Source organism: Malus domestica, chromosome 08 (assembly GCF_042453785.1).
Source record: "Malus domestica chromosome 08, GDT2T_hap1".
NCBI classification, from domain to species: domain Eukaryota; kingdom Viridiplantae; phylum Streptophyta; class Magnoliopsida; order Rosales; family Rosaceae; genus Malus; species Malus domestica.
Window position 1 is genome coordinate 2,274,811 of NC_091668.1, and position 21,107 is coordinate 2,295,917.

General features: G+C 38.6%; 2 protein-coding genes across 4 annotated transcripts; one reads left to right on the top strand and one right to left on the bottom strand.

Moving 5' to 3' along the window:
• Positions 1-74: 74 nt before the first annotated feature.
• Positions 75-7,902, bottom strand: LOC114826449 (protein ESSENTIAL FOR POTEXVIRUS ACCUMULATION 1-like). 2 transcript variants are annotated; one of them, XM_029106662.2, is made up of 10 exons: positions 7,708-7,902; positions 6,985-7,073; positions 5,885-6,802; positions 5,693-5,804; positions 5,408-5,602; positions 4,341-5,108; positions 1,573-4,201; positions 1,179-1,366; positions 1,038-1,097; positions 75-765 (listed from the first exon to the last, which is right to left on the bottom strand). In XM_029106662.2, exons 1-10 carry the CDS (start codon positions 7,775-7,777, stop codon positions 392-394), a joined length of 5,403 nt encoding a protein of 1,800 aa, XP_028962495.2. In that variant the 5' UTR covers positions 7,778-7,902; the 3' UTR covers positions 75-391. The 2 variants fall into 2 exon arrangements, with proteins under 2 accessions (XP_028962495.2, XP_028962496.2); XM_029106663.2 differs by having other exon boundaries at positions 5,408-5,599; positions 7,708-7,869.
• A 5,505-nt stretch (positions 7,903-13,407) lies between these two features.
• LOC103440505 (deoxyuridine 5'-triphosphate nucleotidohydrolase-like) lies at positions 13,408-14,472 on the top strand. Of its 2 annotated transcripts, XM_008379197.4 has the most exons (3): positions 13,408-13,763; positions 13,867-13,958; positions 14,061-14,472. In XM_008379197.4, the coding sequence occupies exons 1-3, from the start codon at positions 13,423-13,425 to the stop codon at positions 14,303-14,305; spliced, it is 678 nt and encodes a 225-aa protein (XP_008377419.3). In that variant the 5' UTR covers positions 13,408-13,422; the 3' UTR covers positions 14,306-14,472. The 2 variants fall into 2 exon arrangements, with proteins under 2 accessions (XP_008377419.3, XP_070683175.1); XM_070827074.1 differs by having other exon boundaries at positions 13,420-13,763; positions 13,867-14,472.
• Positions 14,473-21,107: the final 6,635 nt, after the last annotated feature.

Consider the following 21,107-nt stretch of genomic DNA (forward strand, 5'->3'; position numbering starts at 1 on the left):
ACTTTAACAAAAAACCACATTTTTACTCTAAAAAATCAATCATGGTATTGTTTACTTACAACACATTTTTGCAATTTCCGTTAAAACTCAAGGTTTTCGAACCCTTTTCATTAGTTTTCCTTATAATTGAAGGCAGTCTTACCATGGTATAATTTAAGGTTACACAAAATCGCTCGAGCAGAAAAAAATAGCACTGCTGCTGTCGTTGGCTGGCTGGCACTTACTACAACTACTACAAAAGATGGAAGATCCAGAAAAATATGGGATAAAAGAAAGGGGGCAGGTAAGAAAAATCCTAAACCGATGAACGTAAAAAGCCATTTACAGTCCAAAAGCCAAAAACCTATTTACAACTGCCTCTTCTGATCTTTAAACTTGATCATCCTCCTCCCTAATCTTCCAGTGTCTGGATCTCACCCATCATGATGCGGTTACTCACGACGTTAAATCCCAAGACAGCCGGACTAACCTTCTTTCCTTTCTTCCCCTTCTTCTTGCCGCCCCCTTTGGAGAACCCGTCTTGGTCCACATCCCCAACATCTGCACTGTATGAATTCACATCTCCGCCGCTGAACCCAGCGACCCCTCTTTGGTCATTCCCTTTTTGAAAGGCAATTTCAAGGACATCAGCCGGTAGCAACTCCTTGTAGTTGAGAAATTTGTCAATGAACTCATGATCGGGATCATACGACCCTAGGTTCTGTTTCAGAAGCAACTCCGCCTCCGATTTGGATTGCTTCAGGCAAAACTCAAGGAAACTCGTATCTGGAAAGAAAAATAAATGACATTGCCAGGAATAAGACTTTGAAAGGATATATTCTTCTGAACAAATTCTAGCAAATCTTATATTTCTCAAATCAGTAATCCAATTATGAAACTGAATATCACGAGAAGGAATGGATTTGGACCAACACAATGCCTAATAATATCAATTCACTTTTTTAAGCTACGAAAAAAACAAAATTATTACAGCAAAAACATCCGGCTCTATGGATTTTGCCCACTATTTAACGAAGTTTAGTACTATTATGCAATACCTTTCGTGCCAATAAGCCTAACGCACTCGCTCTTGCACCAATCTCGGAAGCCCATGGCTTCTGCAAAGGAAAATAAAACAATGTAAATAGGCGACGAGTAATATTTCTGACAGAAAAATAAAAAATAACATGACTCTTGACCTGATTGCTTGGTCATGGCATCTCTTTTTCCTTTTGTAGATGACTGAGACGGTGAGGATGAAAGTAATCGCTCATTTGACTTTCCACCCACTGATTTCTGCCTGCCTAATGAACCAGCTGAAGTTCCTTTTACAGGAGTATTTTTCACTCCCCGACTGCCCTGGCTTGCAAGATGAGGAAAATCTGCCCTGCTCACAGGGAAACAAACAAAGACACAAGATCCAGGTCAAACTAGCTCTAATGAGATCCCTACATATACTAGAGCTGTGAGCCAAACCAAATATGCATCCCCGCAATATAATTGAGGTTCACTAAGCTTTCCGTCTCAAAGCAAAATAAAGTGGACACGAACACACAAATGAATAGTACATAAAGCAAAGGAGTAATATCATACTGCTTATTTTCTTGCTTTGCTTGATCAATTGGTCCCCAGAATAAGTCATCTTCTACTTTATTTCTTGACTGAGATGCATGGGAATTAATTGCGATGGGAGATGCAGCTTTAGATGGAGATGATGCTGAAAGCGACCATGACGGAGCACTATTGCGGGTGACTTGAGGTGGCTGTGATTTCTGTGGAGTTGGAATCTGATTTTGGTGCTGAGCAGCAGCAACCCTCTTCTCCTGCTCCTTTTGGATATCTCTTAAAGATGTGGGTTTAGGAATCTTCCCGGAGTCTGTAAGCCATGCTGGAGAAGGAGCAGGGTTAGCCGTTTCTCCTTTCCAAGGAACAAAATCTCCCAATGAAGGCCCTGATGGAATTGCAGGCAATACTTCCTTTTCCTGCTGTACAGAACGGGAGCTTTTGACTTTCTCAGTGGGGCTTGAACTAACAGGCACATCTACAGCAGTAACTGATATTGAGGTCTTGGTTCCAGTACCCTTCGCTTTTGCTGACCTTTTGCGACTCTTTTTGGTGTCTTTTGCCTCAATAAAGTTATCGTCATCTACAGATTCTGAATGGGTGGGCATAATTTGTGAAGAATGCTGAGTTGACACACCATTAGGAATTTCAACATCTCTTTCACTGGACTTGGCCAAAACCTCCTCTGCTAATAAATCATGTAGCGGGCTCTTCTTGCTCTTTGAGTTTTGAGAAGTTTTGGGCTTCCCAGCATTTAAGTCATCAATACCTGCATCTACCGGAGTTTCTCTAGATATTTTTGGTTCTGAATTGGCTACAACCCCGGCCCAAGGAGTTGACAAACTGGGGGAGTTGATGGTGACCTCAGGTATAATCACTTCTGACTCTGCCTTCCTCTGTTCTTCCTGTTGAATTTCTAGTAACGATTTTGCCTTAAAACCAGGAGCAGGCTTCCAAGCTCGCTGGCCAATCTGTGTATGAGTACTTTGCCCAGAAACAGACTCAACTAACTTAGAATCACCCCTGATTTCATGAGGTTCTGTATCATCTCCAGAAACTTTCACAGGTTCTAAATTTTCAGATTGTCGGGATTCCACAGCCTCCACTGTAACAATTTCAGGCTTACTGCCTCGGTTGCCTCTCGTCTCCAATTTTACGTCACCAACAACAGGCTTTTCAGCTTCAGACTGCGCCTTGGATGCTCCTTTTGCTTGGTCACTTGAAGACTGTGCCTTGGCAGATTTTTGCTTCTTGGACTTCTTCTCAGAAATCTTTCTTTGCCCTCTTACTTCAACATTCTTTGCTTCAACCACTGTAGGAGCCTCATCATTGTATTTTTCCCTTTCAATCTGCTGTTCTTCAATTTGATTGCCTGATTGAACATTCACATCATTGATATGCTCAGGTACATCTTTCTCAAAAGCTCCTAATGATCGCAGAGGATCTGCAACACCCTGAGAAATTGCTACCCCGGCAGATCGGTCAGCTATGAAAGCGTTTTCAGCTGCCTCTTCCAGGGTTTTAGCAACATGAAAATCAGAATCAGGTATGGACTCCTGCGCAAGGGACACCTCTCTAGATTTGGTCATCACATCAAACAACGGTGAGCTCTCAACATTTGTGGACATTGGCAGCGACTCCTGCTGAATAGAAATTGGTGCCGCCGGAGTAACATCCCGACTTCTTTGATGGGTAACATTCCCAAGCACTTGATGCGGTAAAGGTACTGAGGATGCTCCCTCACTAACATTATGACTGATATCTAGGTTACCTTGGGGAGGCAAAGTCATATAATTACTAGTAAGTTCATTTTGCGTATTAGGAACCTGCACATTTGTACCAACTGGAAACATTTCTTGTGACGACTGAAGCCGGGAGGGATCTATCCCTTTCAGCATCGCAGAAGCCTGCATCTGTCCAAAAGATGGCTCAGTAAAATGCTGTTGAGAGTGATGCTCTGGCATAACCTGGGAAAGCAACTGCTGTTGTTGCCTTAACAAAATTTGCTGCTCCTCCTGTTTCTGTTGCTGCTGCTTGAGCAACATTAAATTATCCAACAATGACATTTGTTGTGTTGGAACAGGCGCCTGGGAATGTAACTGCAATAAATACTGCTGTTGCAACATACTCAATACTTGTGGATCTTGTAATAAACCAGAAGATAGTAATTTCTCTTGCGTTGAAATACTTGAACTATCAATAGCTTGAGAGAGTAAAGATTGTTGATTCTGAGGATGCAGCCTCTGCTGTTGGAACCCAAGTGGGATTTGGGGAGGAAAGTTACTCTGGAGTGGGGCTTGGGGGGGAAAATTACTCTGGAGTGGCTCTGAGCCACCTTGGACAGGAAAAGTTGACCGACCAGCAGTACTATTATTTATGTCAGATGATGACCGGTTAGTTAATCCTTGAAGGATGGACATGAGGTCAGCATTTTGGGTATGAGGAGGCTGACTAGGATTTTCAGCCACTGAAGAGAGGAGGTTTGCATCTGGGACAATCTCCGACTTAGGCATCACAGATGAAGCATCCCTCCCAGGCCAATATTGATAAGGATTAGGAAAAGACCTCTGTCGTTCGAGAACCATTCTCTTGGCCAACAGATTATCCAATCCACTATGAGTCAAGCCGTGAGGATTGTTTCCCATAAATCCTTGTAAACCTAACAACAAAACATAGAGATCCAAGTCACAAGAAGCCAGTATGATATGCAGGACAAATGAAACTAAAGCATGAATAAAGCTTCAGAAAGTATGAAAACATTAGACTCAAAATGTAAAACATATGTTAATATCACCAACCTTCCGAAAAAGGAAACTGATGAAGTGGTAAGCCACTCGGATTACCAGACATCAGTGACTCCAGAAACCTATTCTGAGCTTCTGTTGTCGAGCCCTGTTTATTCCTTGGATCATTTCTTGCTATCTCTATCTCACTTAAACCAGCTTGAATCATCCCAACATTACCAAAGTTTGGCCTACCTGATGTATCTGCAACCTCTGGTTTAGGTGCAGTAAATCCAGGCGGTGGTCTAGCTTTAGCTCGTAAATGAGGCATAACATCACCAAGTGCCAAAAATGGCGTATCATTTTTTGCACCTGCTATGCGAACTAGCAAATCTATGCCAAAATATCCAGCCTCAAACCAGCCAATAATGTCAGCCCCAGAGAAAGGACCTTGAATTATACCCTGAGGATCTTTATAATAAAGCTGAAGCTCCTCTGGAGAAAGCTGCTGAGGTTGTCTCAATTCTTGTTCCCTATCTAGAATTCCCGATCGCTGCCTCCTTAAAACAGGATCATCACTGGTTTTCCATCTTGCCTCATCCCTACTTTCCCATTCGTTATTAAGATCTTTCGATCCTAGCGACCAGCCCATATCAGGAGTTCTTGACTTAATATCACCGGGAATCTCGTTCCAATCATGCAAGACTGTATGTGAGCGTTCTCCTTGTGATGAAGATCTCCATGGAGAACCAGAATGAGCAGTAATACCTCCCTGCATGCTCAAATCTGCACTAACAGGTGCCTCCTCAGCCCTTATGAAAGGACCACTGTCTCCTCTAAAAGCTGCAAACAGAAAGTACATTGAGTAAATTTAAATAGGGAGACCCATCTCACGCTAGTAACACGTCTGAAAAAGGCCAGTAAAATCATTTGGGTCCTTTTTTTGAAACATAAGCTCAAGAAAGAATGTAAAATTATGAATCAAGAATCAAATAAACCAGTTCCACATGGGCATGTGAACAGGAGGTTAGCATTTTCCCTTCCATTCAAAAAACATAGGTGAGTTTAAATTATCTAGACCAAACTTTTCCAGCCCACCCAATAGTAACCTTTACCAACGTGCATATTGTACATCAACATACCTTCCGATCTGAAATTGTTCTCTGAGTATGTCTTATGTTCCTGCGTTATTTCTCCTTTTAGGCTGGATCCATGATGGAGCACCTGCCTTTCATAAGAAGAGCCCTCTGAATAATTTGGAAGACCACCTTTTGACCTAGCAATGCTTTCATCTTTAGAATCACCAAGTGCAAGGGGTAAATCTTCTCTACTGCCTGCTAAAACAAAACAGTTCCAACACAAGTCAATTCCCACTTGAAAGGATCATGCACGTATAGTTTTTAAATATCTTGAACCAGCAAAACTACCAAGCTTGGGTCTTCTTGACTGTGTAAAATCATTTGGGCTCCTTCCATCTTTAGAAGTCTGGGGTGCACCACTACTTACTATATCTCCTTTGTCAATTCCCTTCAAAAGAGACTGCACAAACAAAAAATATTCAAATGCATGGACAAAAGCATCAGAAGCAATCAAAAAATAATACAATGGATCTGCATTACCATTTCCTCAGAATTCGGTGCACAAAGTGCCAGAGGCTCCAATGGTTCATCCACCGCAAGAGAGCTCACTTCTATAAACCCATCAACTGGTTTTTGATATGATTTCATATCAGCCTTCCTGTATACATCAAGCAGCTTCGTCCTACTATACCTTAATGGATAAGGCTCTCCATGTTCACTTTCAACTTTGTCCAATACAGTTCCTATAGACTGAGGAATAGTAGGACTGCTGTTCATAAAGCCTCCACCAGAGCTACCCCTTCCACGACCAAGAGAAAAGCTGGGAGGTGTAATTTCTCCACGCCCCCAATTAGATGAATGTGTAGGAGCATGCTTGTTTGCTGATAAAGTCTGGTTATAAGAAGGATCTCCCCTTCCCCGGGCTTGGGAGGAGTTTGATCTCCAAGGTCGGTAGTGATCCCCATCTTTCTCATCCTTTACATGATTTCCAACATGAGACAAACTCTTATCAAGACGCAGACCATCTCTACCAGAGTCTGCCCACTTGTCAGGAAAACCTTCTGCCTCCTTGTCATTAGGCCCCCAGCGCGTGTTCCATTTGCTCTCTCGCCGTTGCTCATAATTGGATTCCTTGTTACTTGAGTCAGTCCACCGCTCAGGTGGGGCACGACGTGCTTCTCCAAAGTGCTTTGCAGATGAATTTTCCATCCATCGATCCATCCTGCGAGTGTCACCAACTTCTTTATCCCCATCCCTCCAACGATCTTTGCGTCCTGAGGAGTTGGTGTCTCTTTCTTCATCACGCCAGCATTCACGACGACCACCAGCTTCCATATCCATCAAAGATGGCCTGAAAACATCCTTCTTCTGGGTATCACGAATTTCATCACCATTACCTGATGATTTCGTGGTATCCAAGCGACTGCCAACGGATGGATTTGGGCTGGGAGGTTTTTCCTGCATTTATTTTTAAGAAATAAATAACAGAGAAACTCCGAAGCAATATTCCGATCTTATTTTGATAACTAAGATAGAAGTGCATACTAATTGGAATAAATGTAACAAAATTTTCTTCTGAAACCAAGCAGCAATTGAGGTAAGCAGATTAATATACAATTATGAAAGAGACGATAACACACCCCAGTTAACATTCCTGTCTTACTCTCCCCCGGCTTAGGTAGAAGCCACTGCGGTGAAAGGGGAATAAGATTCTCAGAACCTTGTCCACCTGTGTACACCAGAAATAAACACAATTTAGAATTATATGAGAATTACCAAACAAATCCAACTAGAATTACAGTTATTTGGTGAAGCACAATTATTCCAAAGAAAAGGGAAGAAAAAAAACCGAAACATGATTGAATGAAGAAACATTATAACATTACTTATCGAAATCAATCAAAATATGAATTGAGAAAGGCTTGTCAAAACTGGAAATTTGATAAAGTTTATGATTCAAATTACTACTACAACCGGCAACCATGGGAAATTGTTATGGTGAACCATATTACGATATTCCTGCTGCATCCTCATTGAATTCATAATTTATTTGTTCCGACCAATAAACGGGAAAATGTAAAATCGAATTTAAAGGCCCTAAGAAAATTAATTGCATTTACCAATATTAATCAAAACCCTAGGAACAAAATATTTATCAAAACCCTAACTACGAAATATTTATCAAAACCCTAAACTCGGCTACGAAAAACATCAACGCCAATACGAACAGCAACGAAAACGATAAATGTGCGAGCTATTTATCAGAACCGACGCATAAATCTACGGTTTTTTTGTCGAAAATCGGAGGGTGGAGGCGAAATGCGAAAAATCAAGACGGCAAAGGAGGCCGAGGGAGGAAATACCTTTGGAGATCTGGGGCGGAGTGGTGACGGAGAGATGGCGGCGAGAGGCTGAGCTGGAGAGGTCGGCCATGGATGATCAGTTGAAGTTGCAGAGAGCGAGCAAGCCAAAGAAACCCTTTTGCGTTTTGATAGTGAGGTAAGATTAGGGAGAATGCGAAGGGTGGGAAATAAGGGCAGCAAAAAAAGAAGGGAGATAAATGTGAGAGGGGTAGATTCGGGATTTTGACCAAGCGGCTCACGTTAGCAAAGCATTGATTTGTTGTCTCACACATCAGCCTATACTTTAACACTGTTGAAAGAATGCATCATTGCTTTTTACTCAAACACTTCTAACTTTTACTAAATTTGAATAATGGTTTTTTAATTAAAAATTCGTGATCATTAACCCTTTACTCATCAAAATGTACATTTATGGTATTTTTTTGTCAAATTCATTAGAACTTCCTTAAAAAATAAGTCACATGCCACGAATGTGAAGCTGAATAGAGGACCAAATATTGAAAACCAAATGAAAAAAACTATTGCAATGATCCCTTAATTTTAACCTAATTAGAGAAATGACCCTATACTTTAACTCAGTTTGAGCAATAATTCTTCAACTTTAACTTAATTGTAGTAATGGTCTTTCCACTATGACTCATTTTGACGGGTGTTCTAACTGAGTTGACGAAAACAACGATAGATGCACGTTTTGATGAATTAAATGACCAATGGTGATGGATTTTATTTGATGGACCATTGCTCCAATTTGATTAAAGTTGATGGACTATTGCCACAATTTTCTCCAAATATTATTCACCCGCATCGAGTAAATTAGAGTTTAAATCTTCTGTATTTATTTGTGTGTGTTATTTGTGACCTCTATTATTAATTGACATTTATTACGGGAGCTGTTATTGGCATTACCAAAATCTCAATTCATACTCCTATATTTTTTACTTAACTATTTTAATTCTTTTAATGTGATTTCCGATTTTGCCCTTATATTGTTTTTAACGTGCACAAAATTTTGAAAACCTCATTAAGTATAATTTTGATGACTTAAATAAATTGGTGGGAATGCTTAGATTTTGAGCATGTTTTTCTTTTCTTTAAAGCCTCACTAATCTTTCATTTGAAATTGATTTTGCTTACGAAAACAAAAATTGGAGGGATTTCTGGTAGATTTTGCTTAAGAAAGCACCATCGTTCATCATCCGTTCATCCAAGATCAAGCCCCAACGGCCCCTTTGGATCAACAACGTCGACAAATCCACACATCCAACCGTTCTTCAAGATTAAGCCCAAAAGCCCTTGAAGATCCGTTCATCACTGTTCTTCAAGATCAAGCCCAAAAGCCCTTGAAGACCCGTTCATCACCGTTATTCAAGATCAAGCCTTAAACGGCCCTTGAAGAAACACTCATCTTTAACATCAAGTCCCAACGGCTCCTTGAAGATCCGCTCAAATCCACCTTCAAAGATCAAGCCCACGGCCCCTTGAAGAAACTTCCAACAGTTCATCCAAAATCAAGCCTCGACGGCCCTTGGATCAACGAAACATCCACAAATCAACATCTTACGGAGATCGAATCAGATGATCAAAATAGAGAGAGATTGTAACCCAAAATCATCAAAATACAAAAATTTGTTTGTGCACGTTGTTCTTGTCTCTTTCGTTTCAGGAATTTTCCGCGTTCACATAGATATATATATATATGTGTGTGTGTGTGTGTGTGTGTGTGTGTGTTCATAATGGTTGTGTTAGCCACATAAGCCTGAAGCATGTTTCCATAATCCATTTTCATGATAATCACACTCTAATTCTTATGTAGGCCTTAGAGTCTTTTGCATACAAGGTCTACTGGAAAACCTCAAAGTAAATGATAAATTTTTAGTTGTGATGGGAATATGGGTGGTACACCACGTGTTTTTATGTAAGTGGTGGGAAATTTTATTTTTTAAGTTATTAACTTTGTAACACACATATCCCACCATTTATATAGGGATACATGGTGTACTACTCTGTGCGACGATCACATTGAAAAATCTATCCAAAGTAAACAATTGTAAAGCCGACTTGCTTCTATAGCACAAAAGGTCTTTACAACTCCCTATAAATATTTATGTCATCATACTTAATGAGGTTTTCAAGATTGTAGACTTTAAAAGTAATATAAAGGTAAAATCGAGTAATCACATTAAAATAATTAAAATAGATAAATTAAAAATATAAAAGGAGTCATCAAAATACAAAAATTTGTTTGTGCACGTTGTTCTTGTCTCTTTCGTTTCAGGAATTTTCCGTGTTCACATAGATATATATATATCTATGTGTGTGTGTGTGTGTGTGTGTGTGTGTGTGTTCATAATGGTTGTGTTAGCCACATAAGCCTGAAGCATGTTTCCATAATCCATTTTCATGATAATCACACTCTAATTCTTATGTAGGCCTTAGAGTCTTTTGCATATAAGGTCTACTGGAAAACCTCAAAGTAAATGATAAATTTTTAGTTGTGATGGGAATATGGGTGGTACACCACGTGTTTTTATGTAAGTGGTGGGAAATTTTATTTTTTAAGTTATTAACTTTGTAACACACATATCTCACCATTTATATAGGGATACATGGTGTACTACTCTGTGCGACGGTCACATTGAAAAATCTATCCAAAGTAAACAATTGTAAAGCCGACTTGCTTCTATAGCACAAAAGGTCTTTACAACTCCCTATAAATATTTATGTCATCATACTTAATGAGGTTTTCAAGATTGTAGACTTTAAAAGTAATATAAAGGTAAAATCGAGTAATCACATTAAAATAATTAAAATAGATAAATTAAAAACATAGAAGGAGTCATCAAAATACAAAAATTTGTTTGTGCATGTTGTTCTTGTCCCTTTCGTTTCAGGAATTTTCCGTGTTCACATAGATATATATATATATATATATATAGGAATTGCTTAAGGGGAGGGATCCCCATTTTTTCAAAAGAGTAAACTGTCGATTTGCCCCTTAAACTTTCACCGAACTTTCGATTTCCCCCCTGAACTTTTCGATTGGAAAAGTTCCCCCCTGAACTAATTTTTTTAGCCAATTTGCCCCCTACCGTTAGTTTTTCAAACATTCCATCCAAATTTCTATTAAGTGAGACCATGTGCACAACATATGAGGGTAGTTAAGTCATTTCACTCTTAAAAATGATTAAAAAACTGAAAATTTCCCTCTAATTCATATCCTCAATTTTATTTTTCACTCATTCCTATGTATAAAAAATGACATACGATGTTATTGTCTTCATGGCATGAACATTCTAGTAATTTTACATTATTAAAAAAAATGATTAAACAAAAATAGATCGAAGAAAAGAAAAAAAAATATATACAAAAACCCCAGCCACCACCACTTCCTTTCCGCACCCCCATCACCCACCCCTACGACATCCTCCCCCTACCCTCATCTCCCTCAACCGTAACCCCACTCCCTGATTTGGCCCCACCCTCTGCTACCCCAATGACCCAACCCTCTTCCTGCATCACAAATCTCTCTCTCTCTCTCTCTTCCCACTTTCTTCGTTCCTTGCATTGTTCGTAGAATAACAAATAGAGAGGGGAAGGAGGAGTCTCTGTGTGTGGGAAGGGGGAGGACCGGATATGGTGGTTGATGGGTCTCAGGGGTGGGAGGAGGTGGTAATGGTGGGTACAAGGAGATCGGCGGTAGAGGTAAAAAATAGAGGGAATTTTTTTTTTTAAATTTATTTTCAGTTTTTTAATCATTTTTAAGAGTGAAATGACTTAACTACCCTCATATGTTGTGCACATGGTCTCACTTAACAGAAATTTGGATGGAATGTTTGAAAAACTAACGGTAGGGGGCAAATTGGCTAAAAAAATTAGTTCAGGGGGGAAATTTTCCAATCGAAAAGTTCAGGGGGGGAAATCGAAAGTTCGGTGAAAGTTTAGGGGGCAAATCGACAGTTTACTCTTTTCAAAAAAATGGGGACACGCTCCCCACCGTTGGATTTGACTTAAATGAAATCCTGTGGTTGAGATTCTATGGCCTGTGTTTTAATCTCAACCACACAATTTCATTAAAGTCAATCTAACGGTGGGGAGCGTGTCCCCATTTTTTTTGAAAAAATGGGAATCCCTCCCCTTAAGCTCCCTATATATATATATATATATATATATATATATATATATATATATATATATGTGTGTGTGTGTGTGTGTGTGTGTGTGTGTGTGTGTTCATAATGGTTGTGTTAGCCACATAAGCCTGAAGCATGTTTCCATAATGCATTTTCATGATAATCACACTCTAATTCTTATGTAGGCCTTAAAGTCTTTTGCATATAAGGTCTACTGGAAAACCTCAAAGTAAATGATAAATTTTTAGTTGTGATGGGAACATGGGTGGTACACCACGTGTTTTTATGTAAGTGGTGAAAAATTTTATTTTTTAAGTTATTAACTTTGTAACACACATATCCCACCATTTATATAGGGATACATGGTGTACTACTCTGTGCGACGGTCACATTGAAAAATCTATCCAAAGTAAACAATTGTAAAGCCGACTTGCTTCTATAGCACAAAAGGTCTTTACAACTCCCTATAAATATTTATGTCATCATACTTAATGAGGTTTTCAAGATTGTAGACTTTAAAAGTAATATAAAGGTAAAATCGAGTAATCACATTAAAATAATTAAAATAGATAAATTAAGTAGCCTTGACTCTGCCTTTCAAGAACCGATGGACTTGCCCTTGCCTGTTGTAACTAAACTACTTGAACTATTAGGGCAACTTAACATTTACCAAACAACAAAATGGCATAATGATATTTTTGTTTTTCATTCACATTGGTTTTGTTTTACATATAATAAGTGTGTACTACCTTGCGGAAGAGGATCCTCTTATGAGCTCAGGATGGGGATCCTCTTGATCATGAAATTCGGGCCGTTTAAATTTAATCCAATAGTTGCAATTATTATAACTTTTAGAGGGACCTCTTGTTTGGAGTCGTTGGATTAAATTTGAACGTCCTGGATTATGTGGTTAGGAGGATCCCCATCTTGAGCTCAGGAGAGGATCCCCATCCTAAGCTCAGGAGAGGATCCTCTTCCCTACCTTGCAATGCGTGCATGTTAAGAGATGGCATCGACTTGGTTCCAAACCTACTTGCACTTGAATTGTATAAAAAATAACACTAATCAGATTATAAATAAGTTGGATTCAAAGTAGTGAAGTGATTGTGATTGGAGTCTAAAGCTTGATCCTCAAGCCAAGTAAGATGTCAAAAAATCTACAGTATCTACTAACTATTAATCTATTGATACTTTTCTTCCCGATTCAATTTCTTGCGTCGCCATTTATGAAATGGTATTGTTAAGAGTTTTCTTTTTAAAAGCTTTAATTTGGTAAATATTTTTCAAAAGCTTTGTTCCTTATGATTTTAAAAAGAAAAAAAGCTTATTACCAAGATGAAAAAAAAAAATTCCTTATGACCCATAAATCAATAAATAAACTTGATCAATTTCAGACCAAGTTGGGCCGAACTTTTAAGTGAATTAAAACTGATTGGGCTATTGATCTTTCTTTCCAGACCATTGGGCTGAGGTTTATCCCCATTTTTAAAGATCGGCCCAAAATCCCTAAAGCTGACGTCGGAGGAGGAGGAGGAGAAGAGAGAGCATTTATACGAGTCTGCGCACAATAAGTAGCAACAGAAAAATGGCGGGAAAGCTTGGCGCCATTGCGCGGGAAATGCCAGTGTTCGCGACTCTCTCTCTATTTGAACGAACCCAGTCTTCCCATTGGCGCCCAAAATTCGGTCATTGCCAATTCCCGCCACATCGCCGCCGCTGTCTCTCGCAAGCTCTCAGAATGGCCCAGCAAGACGCGCAGAACGGAAGCCACGAAGTCAAAGAGCCGACTCCCAAGATCGCCAGGCTTCACGAAAACGACGACGTTTCTGGAAATGCCGCCCCGTTTTTCCTGGTGAAGAAGCTCTCCGAAAAGGCGGTTTTGCCCGCGAGAGGCTCGCCTCACTCTGCAGGCTATGATCTCTCGAGGTAAACCTCGAAAACCCCTTATTCACACGCTCCATTTTTTTTTTCAGAAAAATCATCGGAATCTGATGTGGGTTTTTCTGGATTTGTTTTGATTTTTGTGCAGCGCGACGGAGACGAAAGTTCCGGCCAGAGGAAAAGCCCTGGTCCCAACCGATCTGAGCATTGCGGTCCCTGAAGGAACCTATGCACGAATTGGTAAAAACCTTAACCCCCATACTTCCTGTTCAATTTCGATAAATTTTGGTTCTTTGTATACTGAACTGATGTGCGTTTTCTGTATTTTCTGTTGGTGTGCAGCGCCACGATCGGGTCTGACATGGAAGCACTCGATCGATGTCGGAGCTGGTGTCATCGATGCTGATTACAGGGGTCCGGTTGGGGTTGTGCTGTTCAACTTTTCCAATGTTGATTTTGAGATCAAGGAGGGTGATAGGATTGCTCAGCTGATCATTGAGAAGATCATCACCCCTGATGTTGTGGAGGTTGAGGATTTGGATTCCACTGCCAGAGGTGCTGGAGGGTTCGGGTCTACCGGTGTTTAGACCGCCCTGCCAGTGTTTAGGCTTCGCTGTGTTTTGTGATCGGGGACTTGGGGAACAATGTAGTTGGGTAGTTTAATGTAGTTGGGTAGTTTTGTTTCAGTCGTAGGTGGCCGGTCTACTCTCTTGTTATGCAAATATATTCGGTGAATGAATGAGTTTATTTTGTACATCCATGGCTTCTTTAATTTACTTCAATTTGAAGAACAAACACGAACGGGGAATGAAAATATAATGATTCAATAAGCGATTCAATGACTGAAAAATTGAAAAGATATATTATATGCTCAATGTATCAGAAAATTGCAACCAAAACTGGAACCAAGTAGCTAGAATCCGGGCTAATTGCAGTTGATATACATAAGGTTAAAATTTTATTTGTTCAACTTACTTTAAAGTAGAACTTTTCCGGCAGAAGGCAACATATGCTAACACACAGGTAGTCAAACCAGATGATGACCCGATCACATTACAGAAGGTAGAAAATGGAACAAATCACTAAAGCTGACGTCGGAGGAGGAGGGGGAGGAGGCGGCTGGAGAGAGCATTTATACGAGTCTGCGCACAATACGTAGCAACAGAAAAATGGCGGGTAAACTTTGTTGAGAATACATCCTCACAGTGTAAGATTTTATAGGGTGAGTGTAATCAAACCTTAGTGTATTTATATATATGCCGACATCAAGATAAGAGATTATATGGCCATATGGATAAATGGAGGGAAAAACATTAAGTTATAATGTTTGAATTAGAGTTGGTTAACAACTCTAAGTAACTGGCAATAACCGAAACCCTAATGGGGGTAGCAGTTATTGTTTTTTTTCATGTAAATAAAAGAGAGGTTCTTGGTCTCTTTTCTCGGTGTGATTCCAAAAAGAAAACCAGTCCCATTGAAGGTTGTATTGTATCAAACACCAGAGAAGAGAAGGCTAAACCTAATATCCATGCATGATGTCTTCGACAGCAAGTATGTTTTCTTTATTCGATTTAAGGTTTACTGGGGTTGTATATTACTCTATGTTGGTTGTAGTTCAATGGCTTAACTGATTATGTCTTGGCTGTGAAGTATAAGATAAGTTAACATGTGGTATCAGAGCCAACAGTTAAAGCGTTGAACTCGTTTTGTCTTATGCAAATTGATTCTAGTTTCCGCTGTTATTGCTTATCATATGTTATGAGATCTTGCAACTGCATCGTTATACTCTGTAACTATGCATGAGAATAAAGTTAGTTGATCTGATGAATAGATCAACATTATGAATAATCTTAAAATTGATGAAGACTACTTGCTGGTTTGAAATACTTATCACTGCTTAAATACATCATCAAAATGATATATTTATACTCATGAATTTAAGGTTTCATTTTCTGCAAAAGAGATGATTTACAAGCATTTAACAAGTAGAGTTAAATTCCAAAGAATTGATCTGCTGGGTTTGCTATGAATCAATGTATAATCTCTATAAAAAGGTTGTAGTTTTGTAAAAGTTCATGCCTAAAGGTGTGCAGTTTACATAAGTTACTGTATTTTTTTGTTCAAGATTATACAAGAATTGATATTCACATACTTAATGTATTATATGGACAGTTTCTTGCCCAAAGGTGTGACTGGTTCCATAGATTAAGTGTGATAAGATCGTTAAGTTATTGATTTTTGTCACAAGTGCAAGTGAATTAATCAGTTCGTAATGAATACACATTATGCAGATTTCAATATGTTGAATCTTATCAACATTGAGAAACTGAATGGCAACAATTTTAAGACTTGGAAGCAGCAAATTGAAATGCACCTGGGAATGTTGGAATTTGACGTTGCTTTCAAGCTACCTCAACCAAGTGCACATGCTGATAATAGCACAACAGTTCAAAGGGACCTGTTTGCCAAGTGGGAGAGGGCAAATCAAATGTCACTCTTGATTATGCAGAATGCAATGGAAGAACATGTGAGAGGAGGCATTCCTGCATGTGACTTGGCCAAGGCTTATATGGATAAGGTAGAAGAAAAATTTAAGAGATCTGATAAGGTAGAAACTGGTTCATACCTCTCAGCATTTATCAATGCCAAGCATGATGACGTTGGTAGTATTCGGGAGCATCTTTTCAAACTGGTGAACATTTCCAACAAGCTAAATGCACTGGACATTGGCATCACTGACCAATTTCTGGTGCACATGGCACTGCACTCGCTTTCAAGTGACTATGAGCAAATCAAAGTCAATTATAACACTCAAAAAAAGACCTGGAGCATTAATGAACTCATTGCAATATGTTGTCAAGAGGAGGAGAGGATGAAGAGAACTAAGATTGAGACTATTAATGTTGTTCAAGTTGAGAAAGGCCAGGGAAAAGCAATCATTCCTTACAAGAACAACAACTACAAGGGATCAAAGCCACATAATGCAGGTTCTCACTTTCCCTCAAAGAAAAATGCAAAACACTCAATTGTATTTGCTAAAAATAATGTTGCTTCCACGAGCATTGGTCTCAGACCAAATGCAATCCATCTTAAGAAATGTTATTATTGTCAATCCACTGAACACTTGAGGAAAAATTGTCCAGGTTTTAAAGGTTGGCTCATTAAAAAAGGTATGAAAACCATTGATGTTTTTGTCACAGTTGAATCGAATATGATTTTTATACCTTAAAATTCTTGGTGGTTTGACACTGGCTGTTCTACACATATAACAAACTCTTTGCAGGGATTTCAAAGCCTGAATGAGACAAATAAGGAAATCTACAATGTCTATGTTGGAAATGGAAATAAAGTGACTGTTGAATCAGTTGGTAAAGTAAAGTTGAGATTGTCATCTGGCTATGTATTAGTTTTAAACAATGTTCTTTATGTACCTTATATGAGAAGGAATCTGTTTTCTGTAACACATTTTGTAAGAGATGGTTTTTCGTATGTTGGTAATGAAACTCAAATTAGTTTTTATTTAAATAACCAGTTTGACAATCTCCTTGGATATGCATTTCTTAATGATGATCTTTGGCAAATTGAGTGTACTTACTTTCAGGATTGTCTTAATGTTGATCATTCTGCATTTAAAAGGCTGCTCACTAATGAAACATCTTCTATGCTTTGGCATCGAAGACTTGGGCACATATCAAAACAGTGAATGATGAGACTAGTGAATGATGGTGCATTGCCAGAGATTAATCCAAATGAACTTGGGACTTGCATAGACTGTTTTAAAGGGAAGACAACTAATTTAACAAACAAATCGAAAGCTACAAGAAGCAATGATCTCTTGGAGATAATACACACAGATGTGTGTGGACCATTTCCAACAAAGACTATATGTGGCAATTCCTATTTTGTACTCTTCATAGATGATTTTTCAAGATATACTTACCTGTTTTTTATTTCAGAAAAGTCACAAGTACTTAATTGTTTTAAAATTTTCAAACTTGAGGTTGAAAAACAACTAAACAAACAAATTAAGATTGTGAGATCCGATCATGGGGGAGAATATTTTGGTAGATACACTAAAGTAGGACAACAAAAGGGTCATTTCGCATTGTTTTGGCAGCAAGAAGTGATTGTTGGTCAGTACACTACTCTTGGGACTCCTTCCCAAAATGGAGTGGCTGAAAGACGGAATAGAACCTTGAAAGAGATGGTCAGGAGCATGTTATCTCATTCACAGCTACCAGAATTCCTTTGGGGTGAAGCTATCAAAACTGCAAACTACATACTTAATCGAGTCCCGACCAAGGCAGTCAAGTCTACTCATTTCGAAATTTGGACAGGTAGGAGACCAAGTTTTAACCATTTTCACAGTTGGGGTTGCAGATGTGAGGCGAGATTATATAATCCTAATGAAAAGAAACTGGATTTAAAGATTACCAGTTGTTTTTTTGTGGATATGCTGAGAAATCGAAAGGTTACAGGTTTTATTGTCCAGGTTCTTATACTAGATTGGTTGAAAGCAACAATGCTAAGTTCATTGAAGATTTTGGAGCACCACATTCCCATTCCAGAAATTCATATGTGTTTGAAGAAGGAGATGAGGAAACTTCAATTCCCTTACCTACAATTAATCATATTACCTTGCCAATTTCATTTGGTGTAGTTTCAAATTTATTTTCTTTGCCACTTACTTCCAATACTGAAGATCAAATGATTTTGAATCAACTAGAAGGGAATTTGCATGCTGCAGAAGTCCTAAATGAGTTAAATAATGTTGCAGAAGTTGAAAATGCACAGAATGTAAATGAGGTGATACCAATTGTAAGGAAATCCACAAGAGTAAGAAAACCGACATTGTCAAATGACTATGTTGCTTATTTGCAAGAAGTGGAGTTTGATGTTGGAGATGATGATGATCCTGTCACATATAAGGAAGCAATGGAAAGTAAAAATGCTTCACTTTGGGATGCTGCAATGAAAGATGAACTGGATTCAATGGCAAATAATGAAGTCTGGTGTCTAGTTGAAGGGTCCAGTGATATTAAACCCATTGGCTGCAAGTGGGTGTTCAAAACAAAACGAGATGCACAAAGACATGTTGAAAGATTCAAAGCGAGACTTGTTGCTAAAGGTTTCACACAAAGAGAAGATGTTGACTACACTGAAACTTTTTCACCAGTGTCTACAAAAGATTCTTTTAGAATTATTATGGCATTACCAAGTCATTATGATTTGGAATTGCATCAAATGGATGTCAAGACTGATTTTCTCAATGGCAGCTTATTGGAAGACATTTATATGAAGCAACCACCAGGATTTATTGAAAGGGGGAAGGAAAGTATGGTCTGCAAGCTTACCAAGTCTATTTATGGCCTTAAACAAGCTTATAGGCAATGGTATAAGAAGTTTGATCAGGTTGTCAATTCATTTGGTTTCTCAGAAAATAAGATTGACAATTGCATTTATATGAAACAAGCCAAATCAGACTTTATTTTCATGGTTCTCTATGTTGATGACATACTTCTTGATAGCTCCAGTGTACAGTTGTTAAAAGAAACAAAACAAATGCTGTCTCAAAGCTTTGATATGAAAGATTTAGGTGTGGCTCATTATGTTTTGGGAATTGAAATCACAAGAGACAGATTGCAGAAGTCTTTGTGTTTGTCTCATAAGAATTATATTGATCGAGTGCTTAAGAGATTTAACATGGAGAATTGTAATGGTGGTGATGTTCCTATAGCTAAAGGTGACAAGCTTTCACTTGCTCAGTGTCCAGTTACAATCCATGACATTGAACAGATGAAAGAGAAACCATATGCCTCATTGGTGGGGAGTGTTATGTATGCTCAAGTATGTACCAGACCAGACTTGGCATTTGCACTCAGTGTATTGGGAAGGTTTCAATCAAATCCTGGCATTGCTCATTGGAATGCATGAAAGAAAGTACTCAGATACTTAAAAAGAACCCGAGATCATGTGCTGGTATTTCATCAAGTTAAAGTTTTAGAAGTTGTTGGTTATAGTGATGCAGACTTGGGAGGTTGTGTAGATGACAGAATGTCAACAAGTGGCTATGTGTTCACATTGGCTGGAGGTGCTATTTCATGGAGGAGTAAGAAACAAACCACCAGAGCTGTGTCAACAATGGAATCTGAATATATACGGTGTTTTGAAGCTATGAGGCAAGCTGGATGGCTAAAGAATTTGATTCATTATATGGGAGTTTTGCACAGTATAGAGAAACCGATTAAGATATACTGTGATAACACTTATGCAATGTTCTTTGCCAAGAACAATAAGCGATCAGAGGCTTCAAGACTTATAGATATCAAATACTTGAAGCTTCAAGACAAAATCAGAGAAGGAGTTGTGGATATAGAACATCTTGGCACATTCCATATGGTTGCAGATCCTTTAACAAAGGCATTACATGTCACTGCCTTTCGCGGACACCTACCTAATATGGGATTGCAATCATCCATGGAAAATATTTGAACGTGGGAGTAAGGTAATTTTCTCACAATTATGACTACGTTTTATGATTTCTTGTACTAAAGTTGTGCTTATTAAGACTATGAACTGAATTGCATGACGATGTGATCAGTTCGTAAAAGCTCATTCGAACAAGAACTATAATGTTTGTCAATCTTGCAAGGATTGAAATAAAGAAGACATCTGCAGTGTCTTGAGTACCAAGAAATGTGGGAGTTATTATGGTATACAAATAGACTCTCATTAAAATTTCCTCATGTTCCAAACTTTCATTTGTACGATCAATTTGTGGTTATGGTACACTGATACTTTATATTTGTATTAAGTTGTCTATGACTCAGTTGATAAACATATGTAGTTATTTGGAAAGATTTATTGCACTTATCATGACTAAGTGATTGCTCTTTAGCTGTTGAGCATAATATGGATCACAGTTTTGAATACACTCATGTGGGAGAATGTAAGATTTTATAGGGTGAGTGTAATCAAACCTTAGTGTATTTATATATATGCCGACATCAAGATAAGAGATTATATGGCCATATAGATAAATGGAGGGAAAAACATTAAGTTATAATGTTTGAATTAGAGTTGGTTAACAACTCTAAGTAACTGGCAATAACCGAAACCCTAATGGGGGGTAGCAGTTATTGTTTTTTTTCATGTAAATAAAAGAGAGGTTCTTGGTCTCTTTTCTCGGTGTGATTCCAAAAAGAAAACCAGTCCCATTGAAGGTTGTATTGTATCAAACACCAGAGAAGAGAAGGCTAAACCTAATATCCATGCATGATGTCTTCGACAGCAAGTATGTTTTCTTTATTCGATTTAAGGTTTACTGGGGTTGTATATTACTTTATGTTGGTTGTAGTTCAATGGCTTAACTGATTATGTCTTGGCTGT